At 42.1% G+C, this 22,224-nt stretch overlaps 2 protein-coding genes across 31 annotated transcripts in view; one reads left to right on the top strand and one right to left on the bottom strand.

Annotated features, from left to right (window-relative positions):
- DLGAP1 (DLG associated protein 1) overlaps window positions 1-22,224 on the top strand; it is an 889,418-nt gene that overhangs the window by 780,734 nt on the left and 86,460 nt on the right. The window lies entirely within an intron of this gene.
- LOC131811671 (uncharacterized) overlaps window positions 1-22,224 on the bottom strand; it is a 39,177-nt gene that overhangs the window by 3,308 nt on the left and 13,645 nt on the right. For 9 of the 14 annotated variants that reach the window (XR_009346048.1, XR_009346051.1, XR_009346058.1 and 6 more), the window contains exons 3-4: window positions 13,489-13,671; window positions 2,734-2,917 (exon numbers count right to left, since the gene is read on the bottom strand). Coding sequence is in view for 2 of the 14 variants with exons in the window: in XM_059140374.1 (XP_058996357.1) it covers window positions 4,613-4,749; window positions 13,489-13,671 (320 nt within the window). In the remaining 12 variants the exon portion in view is untranslated. Of the gene's footprint in view, window positions 1-2,733; window positions 2,918-3,188; window positions 4,123-4,151; window positions 4,750-13,488; window positions 13,672-17,345; window positions 18,602-22,224 lie in introns of those variants that run through there. The other 5 variants (XR_009346067.1, XR_009346056.1, XR_009346053.1 and 2 more) reach the window with 4 other exon arrangements.

The raw sequence follows: 22,224 nt of genomic DNA, 5'->3' as shown, positions 1-22,224 counted from the left end.
TCCAGAGAGCAGCCTCCTGTAAATCTTTGAACTTCTGTAGCCAGAAACTATTCTCTGCTGAATAAGAAGCTTTGAGCCCCTGGCAACAAATTAGCATAACCCAGAAGACCACCTGCCTCCAAAGAGCCATAACCTACCCTCCACCACTCTCTCTGGGGTAGGAAATAGAAATTTATAAGTCAAAAACAAGCTGTATGGGAAAATCTACCAATTTTAGACAATGGCTTCTTTTCTTTCTCTTCTTCTTGTTCTTAAAGAGTGTTAAGTTTCGATATCTATGTGTTTGTTTTTATTACTTTTAGCCATCTACCAGAAGTTGTCAATGTAAACAAAGCTCCCCCTTTAAAAGAATAACTCTCTTAATCTATGTAAGAAGGCAGCTTTCATGGCTAGCGGTCTCATCAGTTTTTGAAGGAAATTATACAGGGATATCAGAGCCATTTCCACTATTTTGATCCTGAATTTAGAAAACGGCTTTTACATTTTACATCCACACTTACAGTCTGAACTTACTGTTCATTTTGGAGCATACCATAATTCAGACAACTGCTAAAATCACCTGATGGCAGGGTCTGGAGTTTGACCTTGGAAATCACACCCTCTTAAATTATCCATCACACCCATTAAAATTAACTGTAAAATCAACTTGAAGATGATCCCATGTACATTTGGTATTTAACTAAGATGTTCACATCTCTAAATATTGCTGCAGGTGCACATACAACAGTTCTGTTGAAATCATGAATGCTTTAAGTTCAAAGAGCACCCGTACAACTTTTGGTTTGGTTTTGATGACAAAAAAGCCAAAGCATTTTTGCAGTAATTCAGTGAGATGCAAAATCAGGGGCCAATCCCAAAGCCTTACAGATCGGAAATGTTTTGGAGATAGGTATGGATGTTCAGGTGTTTCCTAATTTTAAACAACACATATCCTTAGGTGAACACAGGAAGCTACCAGATCTGTGGCTGGTGGTTCAGTATGTGGCTCTGTGGTTCAATATATGCCCTCCAGGAAATAGAGGCTAGTTAAATTTCTTTTCAAGGACTGATTTTATAGATGGCCTTCTCAAATATGAGCTCCTACCACGAGTTTCGACAACACTCTATTGGAACAAAGTATAGGATAGTAAAAAAGACATTCCTCGTTTCAAACTTTATAGCCATGACTTCTTGACTGTGTTGTGATCAGAAGCGAGTGACTGAGCCACACTTGCCTTATCTGTAAAATGGGGTGAGAGCTACTTAGCACTCCAGATGGGTAAAGGTTTAAATACAAGGAGATCATGTTGAAGTATATAGTACAGTATTTGGCCTACAGACACTCAATATATTTTAGGTGTTTATTTATGTTGTTTTGTTTTTACTTTTATGACATTGGCTCAAAACTCCTAGAAGTTGAGAGGGGGCCTGGCTGGCTCAGTTGGTGGAGCATGTAACTTCTGACCTAGGGGCTGTGAGTCTGAGCTCCACATTGGGTGTAGAGATTATTTAAAAATAAAAAATGCTTGGGGTACCTGGGTGGCTCAGTGGGTTAAAGCCTCTGCCTTCAGCTCAGGTCATGATCCCAGGATCCTGGGATTGAGCCCCTCATGAGGCTCTCCGCTCCGCAGGAAACCTGCTTCCTGCTCTCTCTCTGCCTGCCTCTCTGCCTACTAGTGATCTCTGTCTGTCAAATAAATAAATAAAATCTTAAAAAAAAAAAAAAAAAGCTTAAAAAACAAAAACAACCCTCCTAGAGGTTGAACTGCCAAGTCAAGGGTAAATGCATACATATTTGTACTAGATATTGCCATATACCCCTTCATAGGGGCTGTGCCTTCACTATTCGACCAGCAATACATAATATTGAAAATGCCTATCTCCTGGGTATGCTTTTTAAGTCCTGGACAAAGAGCTAGACTACTGATAAGAAATGAAAGCAAGTAATAATACAAAGAGCTGACTCGTTGAGCACTTTATAAACTGTTCATAGTTAGAGCAAGCAGAGAGAACACATACATTATCTCACTGAATCTTCACAGTAACTCAGTTTTGTTTTTTTTTTAAGATTTCATTTATTTATTTGAGAAAGAGAGAGAATGAGAGGGGAGAAGGTCAGAAGGAGAAGCATACTCCCCATGGGGCTGGAAGCCCGATGTGGGACTCAATCCCGGAACTCCGAGATCATGACCTGAGCTGAAGGCAGTTGCTTAACCAACTGAGCCACCCAGGCAGCCCCAATTCAGTAGGTTTTATTATTATCATCTGGTTTTAGAAAGGAAGAAACCGAGGCATGGTGACATTACTAACTCGAGGTCACAGAATTTTTCAAACCCAGGACTTGAAACCCTTGTAACCCTTGAAATCACCTGCCACACTACCCTCCTTTTCTGAATGCCTGTGTCTCCAGATAGGTTAAAAGTGGTTTCATCTCAGTTTGTTATAAACTGTCCAAGGGATACGGCACACCATGAAATCTCCAAGTTCACTTTTAGTTCCCACTGCTGCCAGGCACAGTCTCACAAGACTCGGTGAGGGAGCAGCCGGTTAGTTCTTGTAAATAATTACAGTGGAGCATATGTAAGTGAACATAACCCAGAATGTGTGTCTATCAGTGGCAGGCACTGGTTTGGCAGGTCCTGAAGGGGATCTAGACGTTGAAGGAGACTGCTCCCCGGAGACCCTGAACAGAAAGACCACCACAGCCCAGAGACAAGGTCTGAGCTTGACCTCCATACTTAACTACCCACTTACCTTAGGCAAATCAGCTCTCATCCTGCATGGTGGTAATTGGGTGACTTTAGGAGCTTCACAGGCTCAGAACTTGGCTTCTTCCAGAAAATCCACCCTGTAGGGGCTCCTGGCTGGCTCAGCTGGTAGTGCATGTGACTCCTGATCTCAGGGTTGTGAATTCAAGCCCCTACCCTGGGCATGGAACCTAATTAGTAAATGAATGAATGAATGAGAAAACAAGGGAGATTAATGGGGCACCTGAGTGGTGCGCGTGGTTAAGCAGTCAAGGTTTGGGCTCAAGTTCTGATCTCTGGCTCGTAGGCTGGAGCCCTGTGTCAGGCTCCATGCTCAGTGCACCCTGCCTAAGACTCTCTGCCCCTCCCCTGCCCCTCTACAATAAATAAGTAAGAAAATCCACCCTGTACATTCAAACCTTTTTACAATGATTCCCATTCCCATTGATGAGCTTCCTGTAATCATTTGAAAGTTTTTATTTACAATCAAAATTACATATGTAAAACTCATTTTGCTTATGATTAGCTGATTCTTTGGCAAACGTACATACTTCAGAATTTCTCACAAAATGAAAAAAACCTAATCCACAAAGTATTTTCAAATGTAATGGAAGTTTGTTAACAGTACGTGTAACAATTAGTGATGCTGACATAATGGTAGTTTAGAACAGTATTTCACTGAATTTTTACTAATTTTGATTTTGCAGTTTTTATTCATGGTTTAGCGCCACTCTTTTTTCAAGATTCAAATATTTTATATCTTCTTGAAATTCTCACAAGCTGGCCTGCCACCTGCAGCACACAGGACCTAATAGGAATACCTATCCTATGTCCTTATGGGATTGCTATAGGGTTACGTGCGGTTAGGGGCTAGAAGTAACCTCCCATCTCTAGAGTGAAGGGTGAATATTTACTATTATGAATTTGTTGCTATGTGTAGAAAAACCAACTTACTGCTGATACCGCAGAGGACCACTACATAAAGTTGATCCTCGAACAGTGTGGGGTTTTGGGGCACCGACTTCCTGCATAGTCAAAAAGCTAAATATAACTTTTGACTCCCCCAAAACTTATAGCCCACTGTTCACTGGAAGTCTTACCAATAACATAAACAGATAATTAATACATATTTTACATATTATATATATATATATATATATATATATATATATACACATATACATATTATATACGGTATTCTTACAATTAAGTAAGCTAGAGAAAAGCAAATGTTATTAGGAAAGTCATCAAGGGGGTGCCTGGGTGGCTCAGTTGGTTAAGCAACTGCCTTCAGCTCAGGTCATGATCTCAGGATCCTGGGATTGAGTCTTGGGTAGTTGGGCTCCCTGTTCAGCCGGGAGCCTGCTTCCTGCTTTTGCTTGCACTCTCTCTCTGTCTGTCAAATAAACAAATAATCTAAATAATAATAAAAATAAAGAAGAAGGTCATCAAGAAGAGAAAATACATTTCCAGTATTGTACTGTATTTATCCAAAAAATTCACGTGCAGGGCACCTCCCATGTAAGGTTAAGGGTCCAACTCTTTTTTTTTTTTTTTTAAAGACTTTTTTTACTTATTTGACAGAGAGATAGTGAGAGAGGGAACACAAACTGGGGGAGAGAGATAGGGAGAAACAGGCTTCCCTCTGAGCAAGGAGCCCGACACAGGGCTCAATTCCAGAACCCTGGGATCATGACCCGAGCAAAAGGCAGATGCCTAATGACTGAGACACCCAGGTACCCCTAAGTGTCCAAGTCTTTTTTTTTTTTAAAGATATTATTTTATTTATTTGTCAGAAAGAGAGCACAAGCAGGGGAAGGAGCCAAGGTAGAAAGAAACAGGGGAGCAAGGAGCCTGATGCGGAACTTGATCCCAGGACCCTGGGATCATGACTTGAGCTGAAGGCAGCCACTTAACTGACAGAGCCACCCAGGCAACCCAAGGGGACACCTCTCAATCTCATTTCTTGATCTCGGGGTTATGACTTCAAACCCCATGTTGGGCTTCACGATGGGCAAGGAGTCTGCTTTTAAAAAAAAGAAAATACACCAGTAAGTGGGCCTTCACAGTTCAAACCCTTGTTATTCAAGGGTCAATTATATATATATATATATATAGTACATTATCTTATTTTTATAAAACTGCCTCTAGAATCTTTAGTAATATACATTAATAGCTATTTATTAATATGTGATATATTTCCTTATATAAATAATATCTATAAAGAATATAGATATAAATGCACAGAGTAGTATTATATAGAAACATGTTGTCTTACTTTCATAGAGCACACACACACAGCTGTGTGACTGTGGGCAAATTAACTAACTTCTCTGGGCTGCTCTTTCCTCACTCACAGCTGAAATGACAGTAGTTAATATACAGCAAGTTGCATACACTCAACAAATGATGACCATAGTTGTAATAGTAACAGCAGATCTATTAGGAAAAAGGGGCTGAATATGATTCTGGATATAAGGGTTTGCTACAAAGCAAAGGAAGCTGTGAGTTTGCTCTGCTTTGAGCTGGATTCATGACTTGGCTTTCAGCTGAGAAAGGTCTTTTAAATCTACACATCAGTGTAGGAAGAAGGCAAGCATGGGCGCCAGTTTGGCTTCCCTCAACCCTGTGTCTTCAGTGTAGAATGTCGCATGAGGAATATGATTGAGTCTGACTAACCAACCTCTCTGTGCTCTGGGTTTCTCTACAGTTTGGGAGCTTTGTCAGTTTCCATTACTTGTTCAACCAAGGATTCATTTCAGACCCCAGTCAAGGGGCCCCCTGCTCTGTTTCTTGCCATGGCAAGTCCTAACTTTCCTGGTGACTTTGAAGTGCTTTTGAAGAGCCTATCCTATTATTGCACATTAGAAAGAAATCTGGTTCTGATCATGGGAGTGGGCCATTTTGCATTGCTTGGCCCAGAAATCAGGGATTTTGGAGGAAGGCTTGGAGGGAGCCCCTTGGCTTTAAGAACAGGGCAGCATGGCTCTTAGCCCAGAGCAGGCCTTACACAGGACTTTCATGCCAAGTTACTCCGTTTCTTTCTCTATGTCTATTTTTTTTTTCAACAAATATTTATTAAGAATCTATTGTACACAAGACATTATTAACCTAAGAGCTATAAGGGATACAAAAAAGAAAAATCATCATGTAACCTATCTCATTAGGCTAATCAACCTGGGGCGACTTTGTGAATAGCAACAGTGCAATTATGTCAAATGGTATATTTCTTATCTTCATCAAACTGATGCTTCATCATCACACAGATCCAAAAATTTAAGAGTGACCCTCACCTGAGCCACTATGGTAGACATTATGCCAAGCTGACTCTTCAGCAACCTCACCTGTAAGCAAATTTTAGGCAAAGGGGCTGTGCTCCCTACACAAAATTCTAGTCCTGTGATAGTCCTTGACCTTGGGCAATATCCACAAGACAGCACATTCATGATCTTCCTGTGCTTTTGTACCAGTGCTTCTGGACACAGCTGAGCATACCCAGGCCATGGACCACAGCTTAGGGACTTCTCTATTTGAAACCAGTGGCAGTTAAGAAAGAAAGAAAGAAAGAAAGAAAGGAAACCAGCAGTTTCAACAGCAGTTGAAAGCTGTACTAGGGAAACAAAGGTCTAGTATCAGTTTTTACGTTCTTATGGGATACAGAGGTATTCTAAATATGGATATGGAATAGATCAAATGAATGAGACATTATACAACCACTGCTGCCTAGTTAATATCCTTTACCATGAACAGATGTTGACAATTATAGCATCTCGGCCAACTTTATTCTATAATGAGACTCGCTTAGAGCTCTTCTCTTGATAATATAGGAATCAAATACTGAGAGTGTCAAGTACTGATGGAATAGAATGTTTTGCTGATGTTAAAAAACAGCAAATACCCAATGCCTCAAGAGCTTGATAGTAATTCTTGAAGTTCTCCCATTCCTAAAAATGTAAGATCAACAGAAGAGTCACTGGGACCTTTATAAAGTACATTAACATGATGACATTCAGAGTAGTGAAATGCACATCAATGTGACTAAAAGAAAAAAAAAAAAAAAGAAATATGAGATCATAAAACAGAAGAGGGGTGAAAAGCTGTATAGCAGAAAAACAAAATGGGTAGTGACCAGCTGATTTGGAATGCCTGGGTGGCTCAGTTGGTTAAGTGACTGCCTGTGGCTCAGGTCATGATCCTAAAGTCCTGTTATCAAGTCCCGAATAAGACTTCCTGCTCAACAGGGAGTCTGCTTCTCCCTCTGACCCCCCTCCCCTTCTTGTGCTCTCTCTTTCTCTCTCTCTCTCATTCTCTCTCTCAAATAAAATCTTCAAAAAAAAAAAAAAAAAAAAGAAAGAAAGAATGAAAGAAACACCAACTGATTTGAGTTGAAAATATTTAAGCACAACATAAGGATCAGATGGGTCAGTCTTTCTAACCACTGCAACTGCTCTTTACCTACTCTACTCTGCTCTTTACTCTACTATTCTAACATAATTTTTCAAAAGATTTACTTATTTTATAGAGAGAGAGTGGAGAGAGAGAGAGAGAAGCAGACTCCCTGATGAGCACAGAGCCCAACACAGGAATCAATCTCAGGACACTGAGATCATGACCCAAGCTGAAGTCAAGAGTCAGACATTCACTGAATGAGCCACCTAGGCACCCCATGTTAATGTATTTTTTCAAGAATAGGAAAAACATTTTTAAAAGAGTAATCAAAATCATAGATATGAGACCATGGCCCCAGAAGAGATGTGGCTACCTCTACCCAAGAAAATAAACATATTTCTGTAAGACAGAGAAGAGGAAAGATTTGGATGGAGAATTTTCTAGAATCTCCAGTGTGTCCACTTTTTTTTTAATTTAAATTTATTTAACAGACAGAGATCACAAGTAGGCAGAGAGGCAGGCGGGGTGGGGGGAGCAGGCTCCCCGTTCAGCAGAGAGCCCGATGCGGGGCCCGATCCCCGGACCTGGGACCATGACCCGAGCCGAAGGCAGAGGCTTAACCCACTGAGCCACCCAGGCGCCCCCAGTGTGTCCATTTTATATTAGTGGAGTAGGGGGCTTAAAATTAGGAAGAAGTAAAATTCCTTGATTAGCCTTTGCCTCTTTCTTACTTTATAACTATTCCTATGAATATCCATAAACTATCAAATTATAAAATAACAATGAGGACAGGGTATCCCAGCTGGCCATTAGGTAATCAGGCTCATTCTGAAGTTCATTTTGTGATAGTCCAGTTTTGTTCTTTTTTTTTTTTAAGATTTTATTTATTTTTAGAGAGAAAGAGATAGAGCATGAGTGGGGAGGAAAGGTAGAAGACAACTGCCCCCTAAGTAAGGAACCCGATGTGGGACTTGATCCCAAGACCCCAGGATCATGACCTGAGCCAAAGGCAGACACTTAACCAACTGAGCCACCCAGGCACCTCAGTCTAGTTTTCTTCTTAAGGAAAGATCAATCACCTCAGAAAGACATATGAACTGGTTTCAGATACGCAACATATAACTGAAAAAAAAAAACCAAAAAACAAAAAACTGTATTGAGCCAGGCAGGCACTGTGGAGGTACTGGATTCAGAGTTGGTTAAGACACAGGGTCTACTCTCTTGGAGAGACAGAAGTCTATAATTACAGTACAGTGATAAAAGATACGAGAGGCACCTTCTAAAAGTTAAGAGAGGACAGGGACAGGGTAAGTAATTCAGGAAGTTTTTACAGGAGGGGTGATAACAGATATGAGATTTAAAAGATGAGTAGGAGTTTGCCAAGTAAAGAAAGAGGACAAAAATTACAGGCAGAAGGAATAGCATGTGGTCAAGATACAAGCAGGAAAATAAGTAAGAGAAAGGAGCAAAAGGTGTGTAGGAAGAGAATAGTAAGAAGCAGAAGAGAATGCATTAAATTATAAAAATGCCAACACAGAGTTTGGACTTTATTCTTAGGAATTGAAGATCTTTAACCTGGGGAATGCAATGACCAAGTCTGTCTCTTTAACAGATAATTCAGAAGACAGTGTAGGAAATGAATAAGAGTTTTGACTGGAGGGATAGAATCCTGTGATTATTATGGAAGACCGTGTCAAGACCAAGGCAATCCATGGGATGAAAGTGATTAGATTCATGGAACTGATGACAATTTAAACATGGATATGAGGAAGAGGAATGTGGGGTTACAAATTGGATATTACCAATTTCTTTATTTTTGAAAGTTAGAATTAAATGTAAGGAGGGTCTATTAAATCAGAAAGAGTTCAGTTCAACAGAAGGAAGTTGTCAGCAAATAACCAACTGCAAGACAGAGATGCTGGCCATCTGTTGAAGGGAATCCCCATTACGGTACATTTCAGGAAGCTTCTCACATCTAGGCTGAGGGGGAGGTTACTCTCAGCCAATTATCTACCCTCAGCGCAGAAGAGGCCACACCCACTGCTCACATGTGAATGAATCAATTGGCTGCATCCGTGGTATAAGTTTGAAAACTTCCAAGGAGATGGAGCCATATTCACTGACAAAAATGAGAGAGACAACCAGACTCCTGACCAGTTAGTATATGACACTTTCTGTGATCAACGAATAGTTGGACTTTCTGTTGTAGTAATATCTGTAATTATTAAACCAATTTCTTGACTTCATTCTAAACCCCACTCTAACTGAAGCCAGGAAAAGTGTCTCTTTTCTACTGTTACCCAAAATGCCTCATTTTAGAAAATTAGCTCTGCTTAAAAAAAATAAGGACATAATTAAATGGAAATAGCAGGTGAGAAATTTAGTATCTGGTAGGGATTAGCATTAATAAATCTAACCATGCAAGTATATAACAGATCAATATTTTGAGACAAACATTTGAGACAAAGATCATCATGTAAGAACTTGGCAGCTTTCTAATTACCTCATTTCATGTAGTTCACTATAACAGCATAATTTGAGCTAGCAATCCATGGAATGTTTTACATAAAAATCATAAATGTATGACTTAGTAGCTGATGAAATAAGAGAATTCATGTAGAAATTCAAGCAATATTTCAATATAACTTATATATGCCTGGATTTCATTCACATAATGCATTACATACAAACAAGAAATTGAAAACCTGAAGAGAAGCAAAAGCAAGATAACTGGACAATGATAGTCAAGTCAAGAAGGAAAGTCCAAAAATGTCTTTTAACCTTTTAGAAAACAAAAAAGGGAAAAGAGGTAAAAATTTTCAATTAGAGAAAAGGATCTCATTTGGATAGCAATAAATAGCTATAGCAATAAATACCTGTGATTTTTCCTTTGGAGTAGATTATAAAGACTATAAAACACTGTATTTTAGAAGAATGATTTTTTTAACTCAATTTTTCTTCATAATACATACAAGAAATACAAGCTTAAGATGGAAAGTCCAAATCTTACTTGGTTTAAGAAAAAAGTCTCCACAATACTCATCCAGTCACAATGTCAAGTTTTTCTATATCCCTGCAGATATTTTCTACTGTACACAAACAGAATTATAATTACATAGTGTATACACAGACAAAAATCATTCTCATTTGTTCTACAACTTTTTACACTTGACATTGTATCTTTTTTTTCTTTCTTTCTTTTCGGAATTATTCTTTTTTTCTTAAGGTTTTATTTATTTATTTATTAGACAGCGATCACAAGTAGGCAGAGAGGCAGACAGAGAGAGAGGAGGAAGTAGGCTTTCCACTGAGCAGAGAGCCTGATACGGGGCTCGATCCCAGGACCCTGGTATCATGACCTGAGCTGAAAGCAGAGGCTTTAACCCACTGAGCCACCCAGGCGCCCTATTCTTTTTTTTTTTTTTTTTTAAGATTTTATTTATTTATTTGAGAGAGAGAGAGATCACAAGTAGGCAGAGAGGCAGGCAGAGGGAGAGGGAGAAACAGGCTCCCTGCTGAGCAGAGAGCCAGATACGGGGCTTGATCCCAGGACCCTGAGATCATGACCTGAACCTAAGGCAGAGGCTTAACCCACTGAACCACCCAGACGCCCCTTGACATTATATCTTTAGCATCTGTCTACTTAGTATACATAGAGTTGCTTTATTTCTTTTTTTTAAGTAAACTCTATGCTGAACATGGGGCTTGAACTCACAACCCCAAGATCAAGAGTCACATGTTCTACTGACTCAGTCAGTCAGGCACCCCAAGTTATTTCCTTTTTAATATCTGCATACAATTCTAATTTTATGGATGGCCATAGGTTACTTAACCTATTCATTTATAGAAATTAAACTAGTATTTACTATTTTAAGAGCTGAAGTTCTTTTTTTTCTTAAGATTTTATTTATTTATTTGACAGACCGAGATCACAAGTAGGCAGAGAGGCAGGCAGAGAGAGAGGAGGAAGCAGGCTCTTCGCCAAGCAGAGAGCCCGATGTGGGGCTCGATCCCAGGACCCTGGGATCATGACCTGAGCCCAAGGCAGAGACTTTAACCCAATGAGCCACCCAGGCACCCGAAGAGCTGAAGTTCTTAATCTAGATCAATGAATGGACTTTAGATGGTCCCTTCGATCATCTGAAATTATAATCTCAATTTGTATAAGTGTACATGTGTGAATTATTTTGGGAGAAGAGCATCTATAGCTTTCAATAGATGAAAGACCCAAAATGTAAAGACCCAAAATGTAAAAGGGCGTCTTCATTCCAGAATTTGTAGAACTGCAACTTCAATGAAGTTTTAGAAAATAGGACTGATTATAGAATCGTGTTTCTAAACTTTTAAAAAATCCAAACCCCCTTTTGATATACCTTACATACATACATACATATACATAACCATCTTTAGCATAAATCGCCTCTTCCCACTCAGAAATTCTAATAAACTTCCCCAAAGGAAGTATACAAAGCATTCCCCTTTCCCTATTCTGTTTTGTCCCCCACCCTCAGTCACAGGAAGTCATAGTACCTCCAGCCAAAAAGATGTACCCAGGCTTGACTTTTAGTCACTGTAATATAAAAACCAATAAAGGGGCGCCTCCATGGCTCAGCGGGTTAAAACCTCTGCCTTCCACTCAGGTCATGATCCCAGGGTTCTGGGATCAGCAGGGAGCCTGCTTCCTCCTCTCTCTCTCTCTGCCTACTTGTAATCTCTGTCTGTCAAATAAATTTTTTTTTAAATAAAATAAAAACCAATAAATATTTCATCTTACAAATTTGAAGTTATGTTCTCATAAGGTTTCACCTGCAGTAATATGGCAGGATCCATACATCTCTAAGTACACATATAGATCCTTCAAAACATCCAAGATCCAGTGAGTTAATAAGGAGTTACTGGAAAGCAGGAAGTTAGAGAGGTAACTAAAATAGTAAAGGTGCTTCTGCACTGAGGGCGTTTACTGAATCAGGATGATCACAAGTTTAGGTTTTGATAATATCCTAGAGTAGGAAGAAGTGGGCAGATGTTAAAGCCCCAGTCCTCCCAAGGAAACATCTAATAAGAAAACTACCCCACAAAGCTTGCACTCCTAAAGATTACACTCTATACATTAGCATGAACCAGAAGACAGGTATATCCCTATGACCCACTTCCCCTTCCCCCGACTCCAAATAAAACAAAGCAAAATAAAACACAGATACACCAAGAAAACTCCTATCTTGACACTAAAGGGGGTAGCCATTCCTGAGACGCTGTAACCACGTGGCCTTCTTTCACATCCTGGGTTAAAGTTACATCAGCTGAGTGGTTCAAAGAACCTCAAGCTATGAATATTTCCATGATAATCCTTTACAGAAAACGGAATATTTTTCTAGGCCACAAATAACTTTGCAAAATAATTTTGCAAGGAACGTGATCTTCTTGCTGTCTAACATAACTAAGCACACAAGGAAGCAAGGCACCATGAAGGAGAAGAGAACAGATGTACCAATGATTAAGATGTTAAATTATTAGAATTAAAATAAATAGGCTTTTGGCATCTGGGTGGCTCAGCCAGTTAAGCATCTGCCTTCGGCTTAGGTTATGATCCCAGGGTCTTGGGATCGAGCCCCATGTAGGGCTCCCTGTTTAATGGGGTTATGTCTGCTTCTCCCTCTGCCTCTGTTGCCCCCATCCCCGCTTGAGCACACTCACACATGCTCTCTCTCTAATAAAATCTTTAAACAAAAATTTAAGCAAATAAAATAGGCTTTTTCTTTCTAAGAAAAGCAAATCTTAAAGTCCATGGGATTCAGATGTTATAAATATAGTTATAATATACATACCCTGGCTATGTGTAAATAAATAAAAGATAAGCTTTAGAAGATCTATAGGTAAAGAAACTAAAAATGATTGGATTTGTAAAAGTAGTTACTTCTGGGGAAAGGAGAGGTGGTTTAGACTGGGGAAAAGATGTAGAGGGGGCTGGGAGCTGGGTGCTTTTAGGGTGCTGAGTCCATTCCAAATCATGATCCTGGGTGGTGGTTTATAATTATTCTTTAAGAATATTACATAGAGAAGAAAAAAAAAGAATATTACATAGAGAAAGAAAAAGCCCCTTGATAAAATAATAAAATAAATTCATTATAAGGCAACCTATCCTTTTTTTTTTTTTTTAAAGATTTTACTTATTTGCGAGAGAGAGTGCACATAGGCAAGTAGATGTCTAGGGGCTGCGGGGAGAGCAGAGGAGGAGGGAGAAGAGGGTTAAGAATCCCGAACAGACTCCACACTGAGCAGTGAGGCCAAGGTGGGACTTGGAGCTGGGTCCCACGACCCTGAGATCATGACCTAAGCTGAAACCAAGAGTCCCAAGTTCAACCGACTGACTCACCCAAACACCTCCAGGCTTTACAGAAACTACTCCATGATCCATGTTTCTCCCTGAAGAGCTTGTTATACCCTCCTGCTGGAGAATCAGCAGGTGGTGTTTCTGGCTGTAGAGAACAGGGGATGACTCCAGAGAAAAGGTAGGAGGAATCACGCATGCTCAGACAGCTCCTTCTACCCCACGGATCTGTAATGGGGGAGAACATAGAGAAAGACTAAAGAACACTCAGACTGGACAAATCCACTCCCTGCGTTTTTGTGCTTGGGACCTGGTCCTTGTCTGAAACCCTACAACTTCTGCAGTCTGTTTGTCCCAGGAACATACATAACCTAAAGTCATCACACATAGAAATAATTGGTTACTAATTAGTTACTAATGCTAATAAAATATCAGGACTCTTTTTATAGATGATGTAATTCTCTCAGAATTAAATGTTTAGCACCTTGAGATGGAATTCACATACCATACCATCCATTTAAAGTATGTAATTAGATGTTTGGGGTTTTTCTTAGTATATTCACACAGTTGTGCAGTCATCACCCACAACTTAAGTTTGGAACATTTTCATCACCCCAATTAGTCACCCTTCACTCCCAGCCCCAAACCTAGGCAACCACTAATCTACTTTCTGCCCCTCAGAATTCAAATTTATGCTTCTGGTTTAACTGCCTTAAAGCAAATTATTTTGTATCACAAATCCTTGGAACTGTTCCAATTCTTATCTCCTGGAACTAATTGCTAATTTGGCCTCTGACAGTTTCACTTGGGGCATTTGCGTGGCATCACCTTGAGGAACATTACACATGGCAAATGCTTCACCTGAAGGTGGTCTCCCCACCACCATGACCCACTCAGGCCCAAACACACACGCAGCCCCTAACGACGTGTGAGGGCAGAAAATGCCAGCACGGCAGCATATAGGTCTCTATATAGGTCTCTTTAGGCCACTAAAGCTAATAGATGGAATAAGTCCATTCCTAAGATAACCCCACAAATAGCTGTAGAATTTTGCAGGCATGCAATCATAGGCATATCATGAACTAGAGCTAGATTTCCACGGAGGAGGAAGTGAAGCGTGCTTGGTAGAGAAAATGGAGAACCATCTCCTTTAGGAAGCAGGCCAGTGATGACCACTTTCAAGAACCCTGGCTAGGTGGCAGGAGAGGCTCTGTAAGGTGGGCAGTGGGTATATCCAAGGGCTTCTTGCTTTGGTTCTTCCTTCTCGCACATTCTATGCATGTGGTGGGTCGACTTTCTTCTACGAGCATCTGTGAAAGACCATGATTTTGTCTTCTGGGATGGGAGGAGCATCCAGTGAGAACTGCCTAGGTCTTTGTAGTCTATTTCTTGGAGTTGAGATTATTTTGCTCCAAGACACTATCTCTGCCTTTGGGGGCTGCTAGAACAAAATATCACAGTCTGGGTGGCTTCACAACAGACATTTGTTTCTCATTGTTCTGGAGTCTAGAAAGTCCACGATCTAAGTGCCAGTGGAGTCAAGGTCTAGTGAGACCTTGTTTCTTGAGTTGCTGATAGTAGGCTTTTTGCTGTGTCCTCACATGACCTTTACATGTGGCAAGAGAGAAGGAGAAAAACTGGCATCTCTTCTTAGAAGGGCACTAATCCTATCATGAGGACCCCTATCCTCAGGACCTCATTTAAACCTAATCACCTTCCAATGGCCTCACCTCCCAACACCATCATTTTAGGGGTGAGAGCTTCAACATATGAATTTAGAAAGGACACAAATATTCAGCCCATAACAGACATGCTTAGGTGCATATGGCCTAAATCAGATGAAATAATAGGACAATCCCTCCCTTGGCTTACACAAAATAAATAGAATAAACTTGAATTAAAAGGGAGCAGGATATTTTCATCTGTTCGTTTTACCCGTTCTTGTAATTAGTCTTTATCATGTCCTTTGGGGACATCTTGAATCTTTAAAAATTAAACTGTTTCTGTGGAGGTACAATCAACAGGCTTTTCCCTTCTAAGAAAGGTAAAACTTCAAATCTGTGGGATTCAGGTGTAAGTGTGTGAGCCACAATGTAGTGCCCTAGAGCTCAGAGTAAAGGACAAGGTAGAAATGAGTGGGCACCTATGCCAGGCTGTTCCCCTTGAAATTCTAGAGGCTCCCTGAGCCCCTCTGGTTTCCTGGAATGCTGTCACTTGGCTGCCTGTGAAAAACCCAGCAGACCCCTCAGGGAGCTGGTACAATGCCTCATCTGCCGTCTGGGGACAGATCCCCAAAGTGATGCCCTCAGAGCCTGCATGCATTCAGGGGCCCCCTCAACCACAAAGTGGCCTGTCATACTGGCAGCGTGTCTGCCAGCAAGACCCCCACTCACAAAGGGACCGTTCATACCCAGGTCACCAGTGGCCACTGTGTTCATGGAAAAGGCTGGCGCGACCCGATCAAGCAGACGGACATGGGTTGGGCCCCTTTTCTGTGTCACAAGAAAGGAGGAGCAGAGATGACAGGGGGAAAGCCTGGGTTGCCCTAAGCACAGCATTTGATTCATTTCATCTCAAGGCTGTCATTCACCTAGAAAGGTCCTGAAGGCACCTCACTTCTGCTTCTGAAGCAGCAGGATGTGGAAGCAGCTGTCTGGGTGCTCTGGAGGCCAGCCCCAGGAGGAGGAAGGGAAAATACCGGAGCCACTTGGACCAGACGGTGAGGGAGGCAGGGAACAGCCAGCTCAGGGCCAGCCACGTCTGTCCTCCGGCTGCTGCGAAAAGTTCCAGCATCTGGGAAGCGCTGAGAAACTGGACTAACATTACAGGTGGCGTTTCCTTATCAGAGAGCCTTGAACCTCCAAGAGAGGTGTTGTTAGCAGAACTTAAAATGGGCTGAATCCCTTGTAAGGACGAATTTGTGCTCTGATCCCTAATACAAGTTAAAGCCTGGAAACAGACTAAATCAGGGCTGGAGTAAATAATAACGATTCGTTGCAATTAACAGGAACTATATTTAATGACCATAAGTAACAACAGCACAGCGGGGCGCCTGGGTGGCTCAGTGGGTTAAAGCCTCTGCTTTCGGCTCAGGTCATGATCCCGGGGTCCTGGGATCGAGCCCCGCATCGGGCTCTCTGCTCAGCAGGAAGCCTGTTTCCTCCTCTCTCTCTGCCTGCCTCTCTGCCTACTTGTGATCTCTGTCTGTCAAATAAATAAATAAAATATTAAAAAAAAAAAAAAAACAACAACAACAACAACAGCACTGAGCATTTACTTTGTTGTGGGCCCCGCCCTAGGACCTTTGCATACATTATTTCACAAATCTCTCATCACCTCTATCCGAGAAGTACTTGTGCATCGCTGTTTAGAGACTCCGGAGAGATTCAGAGCCTAAAATCACCCAGCTAATAGGAGGCAGAAGCAGAACTGAAATCGGTTGTCTGCATGATTCCAAAACTTAGGCTGTGGCTGGAAGGGATGACCTCGCTCAGGCCTTCAGAAGCCAGTACTTTCCCAATTAGCCAGCTCAGGACTGAGCAAGGAGTTAACAGGAACTAGCTACCCCTTCTGCCACACCAGGCTGGGCCATGGGTAAGTGGCCGGGTGAGGCTCTGCCACCACGATCTAGCCTTATTCTTGGGCTTTCCCACAGGCACAGGCTATGTGAAAGGGATGGGGACCTGTAGGGACATGGAGACTGAACTCTGGGCTCCCCCTCATCCCACACTCCCCCTGAAAACCCCATCTTGGGGTTGAAAACTTTGTCCATCCCTCCCAGATTCCAAGCCGAGGATAAATCATGAAATAACTAATCTAAGTGTAGATTTAACAGGACCACACCCACTTTTGAGGGTACCCAGGTACCCGTCACTTCTGAAGAACCAGCCCAGGTCACTTACTTTGCGTGAAACTTCTTGTGCATTGGAGCCACCTGAAGTACTCACAGGGCCCACCTGGAGGGGCTTTCTGGGGTGTGGCTGGAGAGTCTGAACCACAGTTTCCAGGTAGGTTGGGAGACCACCTAGAGAATCACTTTAGGGGATGAAAATGATTTAGGGGATGGAAGCTTTAGCTTTGTCTGTCATTTCACCACGGGGCACTTACCACTGCCCGTTTATACGTGATAGCCACTCTTGCCAAGGACTTTCATCCCCATCACGTGGATTGGTTTCCTGTGGTAACAAGTTACCACAAACTTGTGACTTAACACTGATCGTCTTATAGCTTTACAGTCAAAAGTCTAAAATGGGTGGGCATGGCTGCCCACTGTGGAAGCTGTAGGGGAGAGTCCACTTCCTTGCCTCTTCCAGCTTCTAGAAGCTGCTTGGCTGCTGGTATTCCTGGCCTTGGGCCTGATGCATCTCCAAAGCCAGCAGGATGTCCACCAACACACCTTCTTCCCTGACCCTGACCCTCCTGCCTCCTGCTTATAAGGACCCTTGTGATTACAATGGGGCCACCTAGATAATCCAGGATTCTTTGCCATTTTAAGATACTTTTTTTTTTTTAAAGATTTTATTTATTTATTTAGTTGTCAGAAAGAGAGAAAGCACACAAGCAAGCAGAGAGGCAGGCAGAGGCGGAGAGAGAGGCAGACGCCCCGCCAAGCAAGGAGCCCAACTCAGGACTCGATCCCAGGACCCCAGGATCATGACCTGAGCCAAAGGCAATGGCCTAACCCACTAAGCCACCTAGGCGTCCCCTATTTTAAGATCCTTAATTTAATCACGTCGCCCAAGTCCCCACTGCTGTGTAAGGTAATGCATTCACAGATTTCAAAAAGATTCAGAATTTGGAGACAATTATTCTATCTCCCCATCCACCCTACCACCTGTCTAGACAGCAGGTGTCCCTCCCATCCCATATCACCATTCCCCAAAAAGACCACTAAAACAGTATCAGGATTTGTGTGATGCAATCCTTCTTACTTTCCCGGTAATCAAGGACAAGAGGGAAGGAGTTAGTGAAGTGCCCGTCAAGATGAGCCTCTTAAGACCATGCCCCAAACACCAGCTAGGTCTCCCCATACTTGCAGATGTTCTAGAATCTACAGCCACAGTGCCTCCTCTTCTGAGCCAGGACTCCAGTGGCCCCACTGTCTTGTTCACCCCAGGCTCAGTCACCAGCACCACCTTCCAAACCTGCTCGCAAACCACTTATGAAAGATGAAGAAAGAGGAACTAAATTAAAAAGCTTTATTGCCTTTTGAATTTCTGATTATTACCTTCAGAATTTCTGGGCTGAGGTCCCAACCTCAAGACTCTGAAATTTCTGTTGCTGCTGGTGTATTAATTTGCTGAAACTGCAAAGTACCACAGATGGGATGGCTTAAACAGAAATCTATTTTCTAGCAGTTCTGGAGGCTGGAAGTCCAAGGTCAAGGTGGGGGCAGGTTGCTTCTTCAGAGGTCCCTCTCTTTAGCTTGCAGATGGCTCCCTTTTCCCTGTGGCCCCACATGGTCCTTCCTCTGTGACCATGTGCCTCTAGTGCTTCTTTTTTTTTTTTTTTTTTTTTTTTAAGATTTTATTTATTTGAGAAAGAGAGTGAGTGAGAGAGCACAAGCAGGGGACCCAGCAGAGGGAGGGGCAGAAGCAGGCTCCCCACTTAGCAGGGAACCCCATGCGGGGCTCAATCCCAGGATCCTGGGATCATGACCTGAGCCAAAGACAGACGCTTAACCCACTGAGCCACTCAGGTGGCCCTACTTCTCTCTCTTCTTATAAGGACACCAGTCTTATTGAACTCAGACCCACCCTAATGACCTCATTGTAACTTAGTCACCCCTTTAAAGACCCTGTCTCCAAATACAGTTGTTCTGATGTCCTGAGAGTTAGGACTTCTCACTTGGGGGTGGGAATGAGAGACACAGTTCAGCCCGCAACAGTGGGCTGGGACCCTGGGAGATTCCACAAGTTTACTAGGTGGGCGTTAGGGTCAGGGAGAGGCAAGCTAGGTTGTTGACTCTAAGAAAGTGCACCTCAGCCCAGAACTGCCTTTTGGTCTTAGATTAGGGATGGGAGGAAGGCAGAGTGGGTCAAAGTAGCCCCCAAAGGGACTAGTCTTAGTCTGTGTAAGCAAGCAGCAGCATTTAAGGCCCACCTACCTTCCCCAGAGCCAACTCGCTGCAAAAGGTTTTTTGCTTGATACATAATTTACAGTTAATCACAAAAAGTCCACCCAGTCCCTACACACCACTGACACAGAGGAAATCAATGAAGAGACACAGAGTGTGTGTGTTTGGTGCTCTGAAAGAGCTGTGTCAGAGAAAGGGATTTCATTCTCAAGGTTGGATCTGAGAGGGAAGGCAAACCCAGCACAAGTTGAAACAAACCGAACAGCCTTATCTTATTCTTGATTCCCAGATTCCTCTTCCTTCTTAAAAGCCATTTAGAGGGTGCCTGGGTGGCTCAGTGGTTAAATCCTCTGCCGTCGGCTCTGGTCATTATCAGGGTCCTGGGATTGAGCCCCACATCGGGCTCTCCGCTCAGCGTGGAACCTGCTTCCTCCTCTCTCTCTGCCTGCCTCTCTGCCTACTTGTGATCTCTGCCTGTCAAATAAATAAATAAAATATTTTTTTTTAAAAAAAAGCCATTTAGAGGCAGGGAACTGTGAACTGTCATTGTTAAGAGTAAGTGCCCTTGTGAGGTCCTTCCTGGGACATGTTGGGTATGTGACTTACAGGACCTGGAATCTCTCACATTTGTCCTTGACAAACCTTAGTTGCTGGTCAGACTCCCTAACCAACATAGGCTTAAAATATATAAATATATAAGGACACACACATAGGCTCGTAAGGAAATAAGCCAGTCCCAAAAGAGACAAATACTGTATCATTCCACTTACACGAAGGACCTAGAATGGTCAAATTCACTAGACAGAAAGTATAATGGCAGTTGCCAGGGGCTGGGGGAGAGGGAAGGATGGGAAGTTGTTGGTTTATTACAGAGCTTCAGTTTGGAGACATGACAAGAGTTCTGGAGACTGCTTGCACAACAATGTGAATATACTTATTGAACTGTACACTTAAAAATAGTTAACATGGTAAACTGTGTGTAATATATATTTTAGCACAGCTTTCCCCCCCCCCCCCCTTTCAAAAAGGCCTCTGAAGCAATCATGTAATGGAAAAAAACACATGGCTAGGGTCAGGCTAACCTAGGTTAACCCCTTATCTGCCACTCTCTAGTTTGGGGGCAATTTTTTGTTTATTTCCATGTAACGTATCACCCAAAAACTTAGTACCTTAAAACAACAGCAATCATCTTGTCAGTCCTATTTGTAAGGGCCAGGAATCTGGGAAGACCTCCTGCTGGGTAGTTCTGGTTCAGGGGCTCTCCCAGGCTTGCAGTCTGTTGAGGGGCTACAACAACTGGGGGATTTTTGGAATTCTTCCAAAAATCCAATGCATTTATCAGACTCAATAAGAGTTTCACCCTTCTTAAAAGAAGGGTGAAAGAGAATCTGGAAAATGTGGAATTGAGTGAGTGGGGAAGAGCGGGTAGCAGCACATCTCCCTTTAGCTATGGAGAGAAAGACAGGAAATTTTACCTACTTCATACATTTGTGCTCAGAGATGCCTCTTCCTCAGAAAGCAAAGAAAAATGTTTTCCTGGCCTCCCCTTACCCAACACCTCCCTTTCCCTTTGCTGGGACTAGCTAGCTCCACTCCAACTGCCTACCACCTACCAAGGTCTCCCTTGGATTTTTTCTCTCCTCACCTGGCTATTGCCAAGTCCATTTCCCCAACAACTCCCCTCAAAGATTATCTGCTCGAGACTCAGCTCTCCTCCTTGCTCCAAATTCACAAAGGGGCATCCTAGAGCCTTTTATTGGGTGCCTCTGGATTCTACCTATTCTATAGAAGCAAGTTTCTATTCAAGAAACTAGAGACCCCCAACTAGCATTTACCATGGTAACATTAGACCCACCAGTCCCAACTCTTTTACTCATTTATTCAAAACCACCAAAGCTATCAACTCTATGCAGCATATGAAAAATTATTTTCTATCTCCTCTCCAAGTTTTGTTTGATTCCCATCACTTTTAAAATCCACTTTATCCTATCCTATCAATACTGGAAGAACTATTTCTTTTTCATGCAGCTATTTGTTGCCATGTTATTTTTATATCAAATATTATGAGTGTTTTGGGGTGGGTGGGAGAGGAAGTATGCAATTTGATGACTAGAGCCCATTCCTTTTGGCCCTCCTAATTTTTATGGCATTTCCCCCCTCCTATTTGCCTGAATTTGCAATTTCATGCAAATTTTATAAAATTATCCCCAGAACCCCAACTCAACATTAGCCAAAGGCGAACTCAATTTATGCTGCTCCAGAAGAGTTGTGGTTTGGAAAATTTACTCAACTGGCTCCCAAAAAAGTGACAATCATTAGGACTACTGCTGTTGTTCCTACTACAACATCTGCAGAGCACTTTGCAATTTACACAGGGCTTTCACACCTGCTGCCTTTCATGTTTACTGTAACAACTATCTTATAGTTATGGTCCCATTCTACAGATTATTATAAAATGCTACAGAATGCACTCTACAGTTTGTTATAAATGAAGCACAGAACACTTAAGTGCATTGCCTGAGATCACAAGACTTTTACTTTATCCAGGCATTCTGTCATTTATATACTTTAAAAAAAAATTTTATTTTTGTTTTTTAAAGATTTCACTTATTTATTTGACAGAGAGACAGCAAGAGAGGGAACACAAGCAGGGGGAGTGGAAGGAGGAGGAGGAGGCCTCCAGCCAAGCAGGGAGCCAGATGCAG

Source organism: Mustela lutreola, chromosome 11, assembly GCF_030435805.1.
Source record: "Mustela lutreola isolate mMusLut2 chromosome 11, mMusLut2.pri, whole genome shotgun sequence".
In the NCBI taxonomy this organism is placed as follows: domain Eukaryota; kingdom Metazoa; phylum Chordata; class Mammalia; order Carnivora; family Mustelidae; genus Mustela; species Mustela lutreola.
Note: the sequence above shows the minus strand (reverse complement) of the source record. Positions and strands in the feature narration are given on the sequence as shown.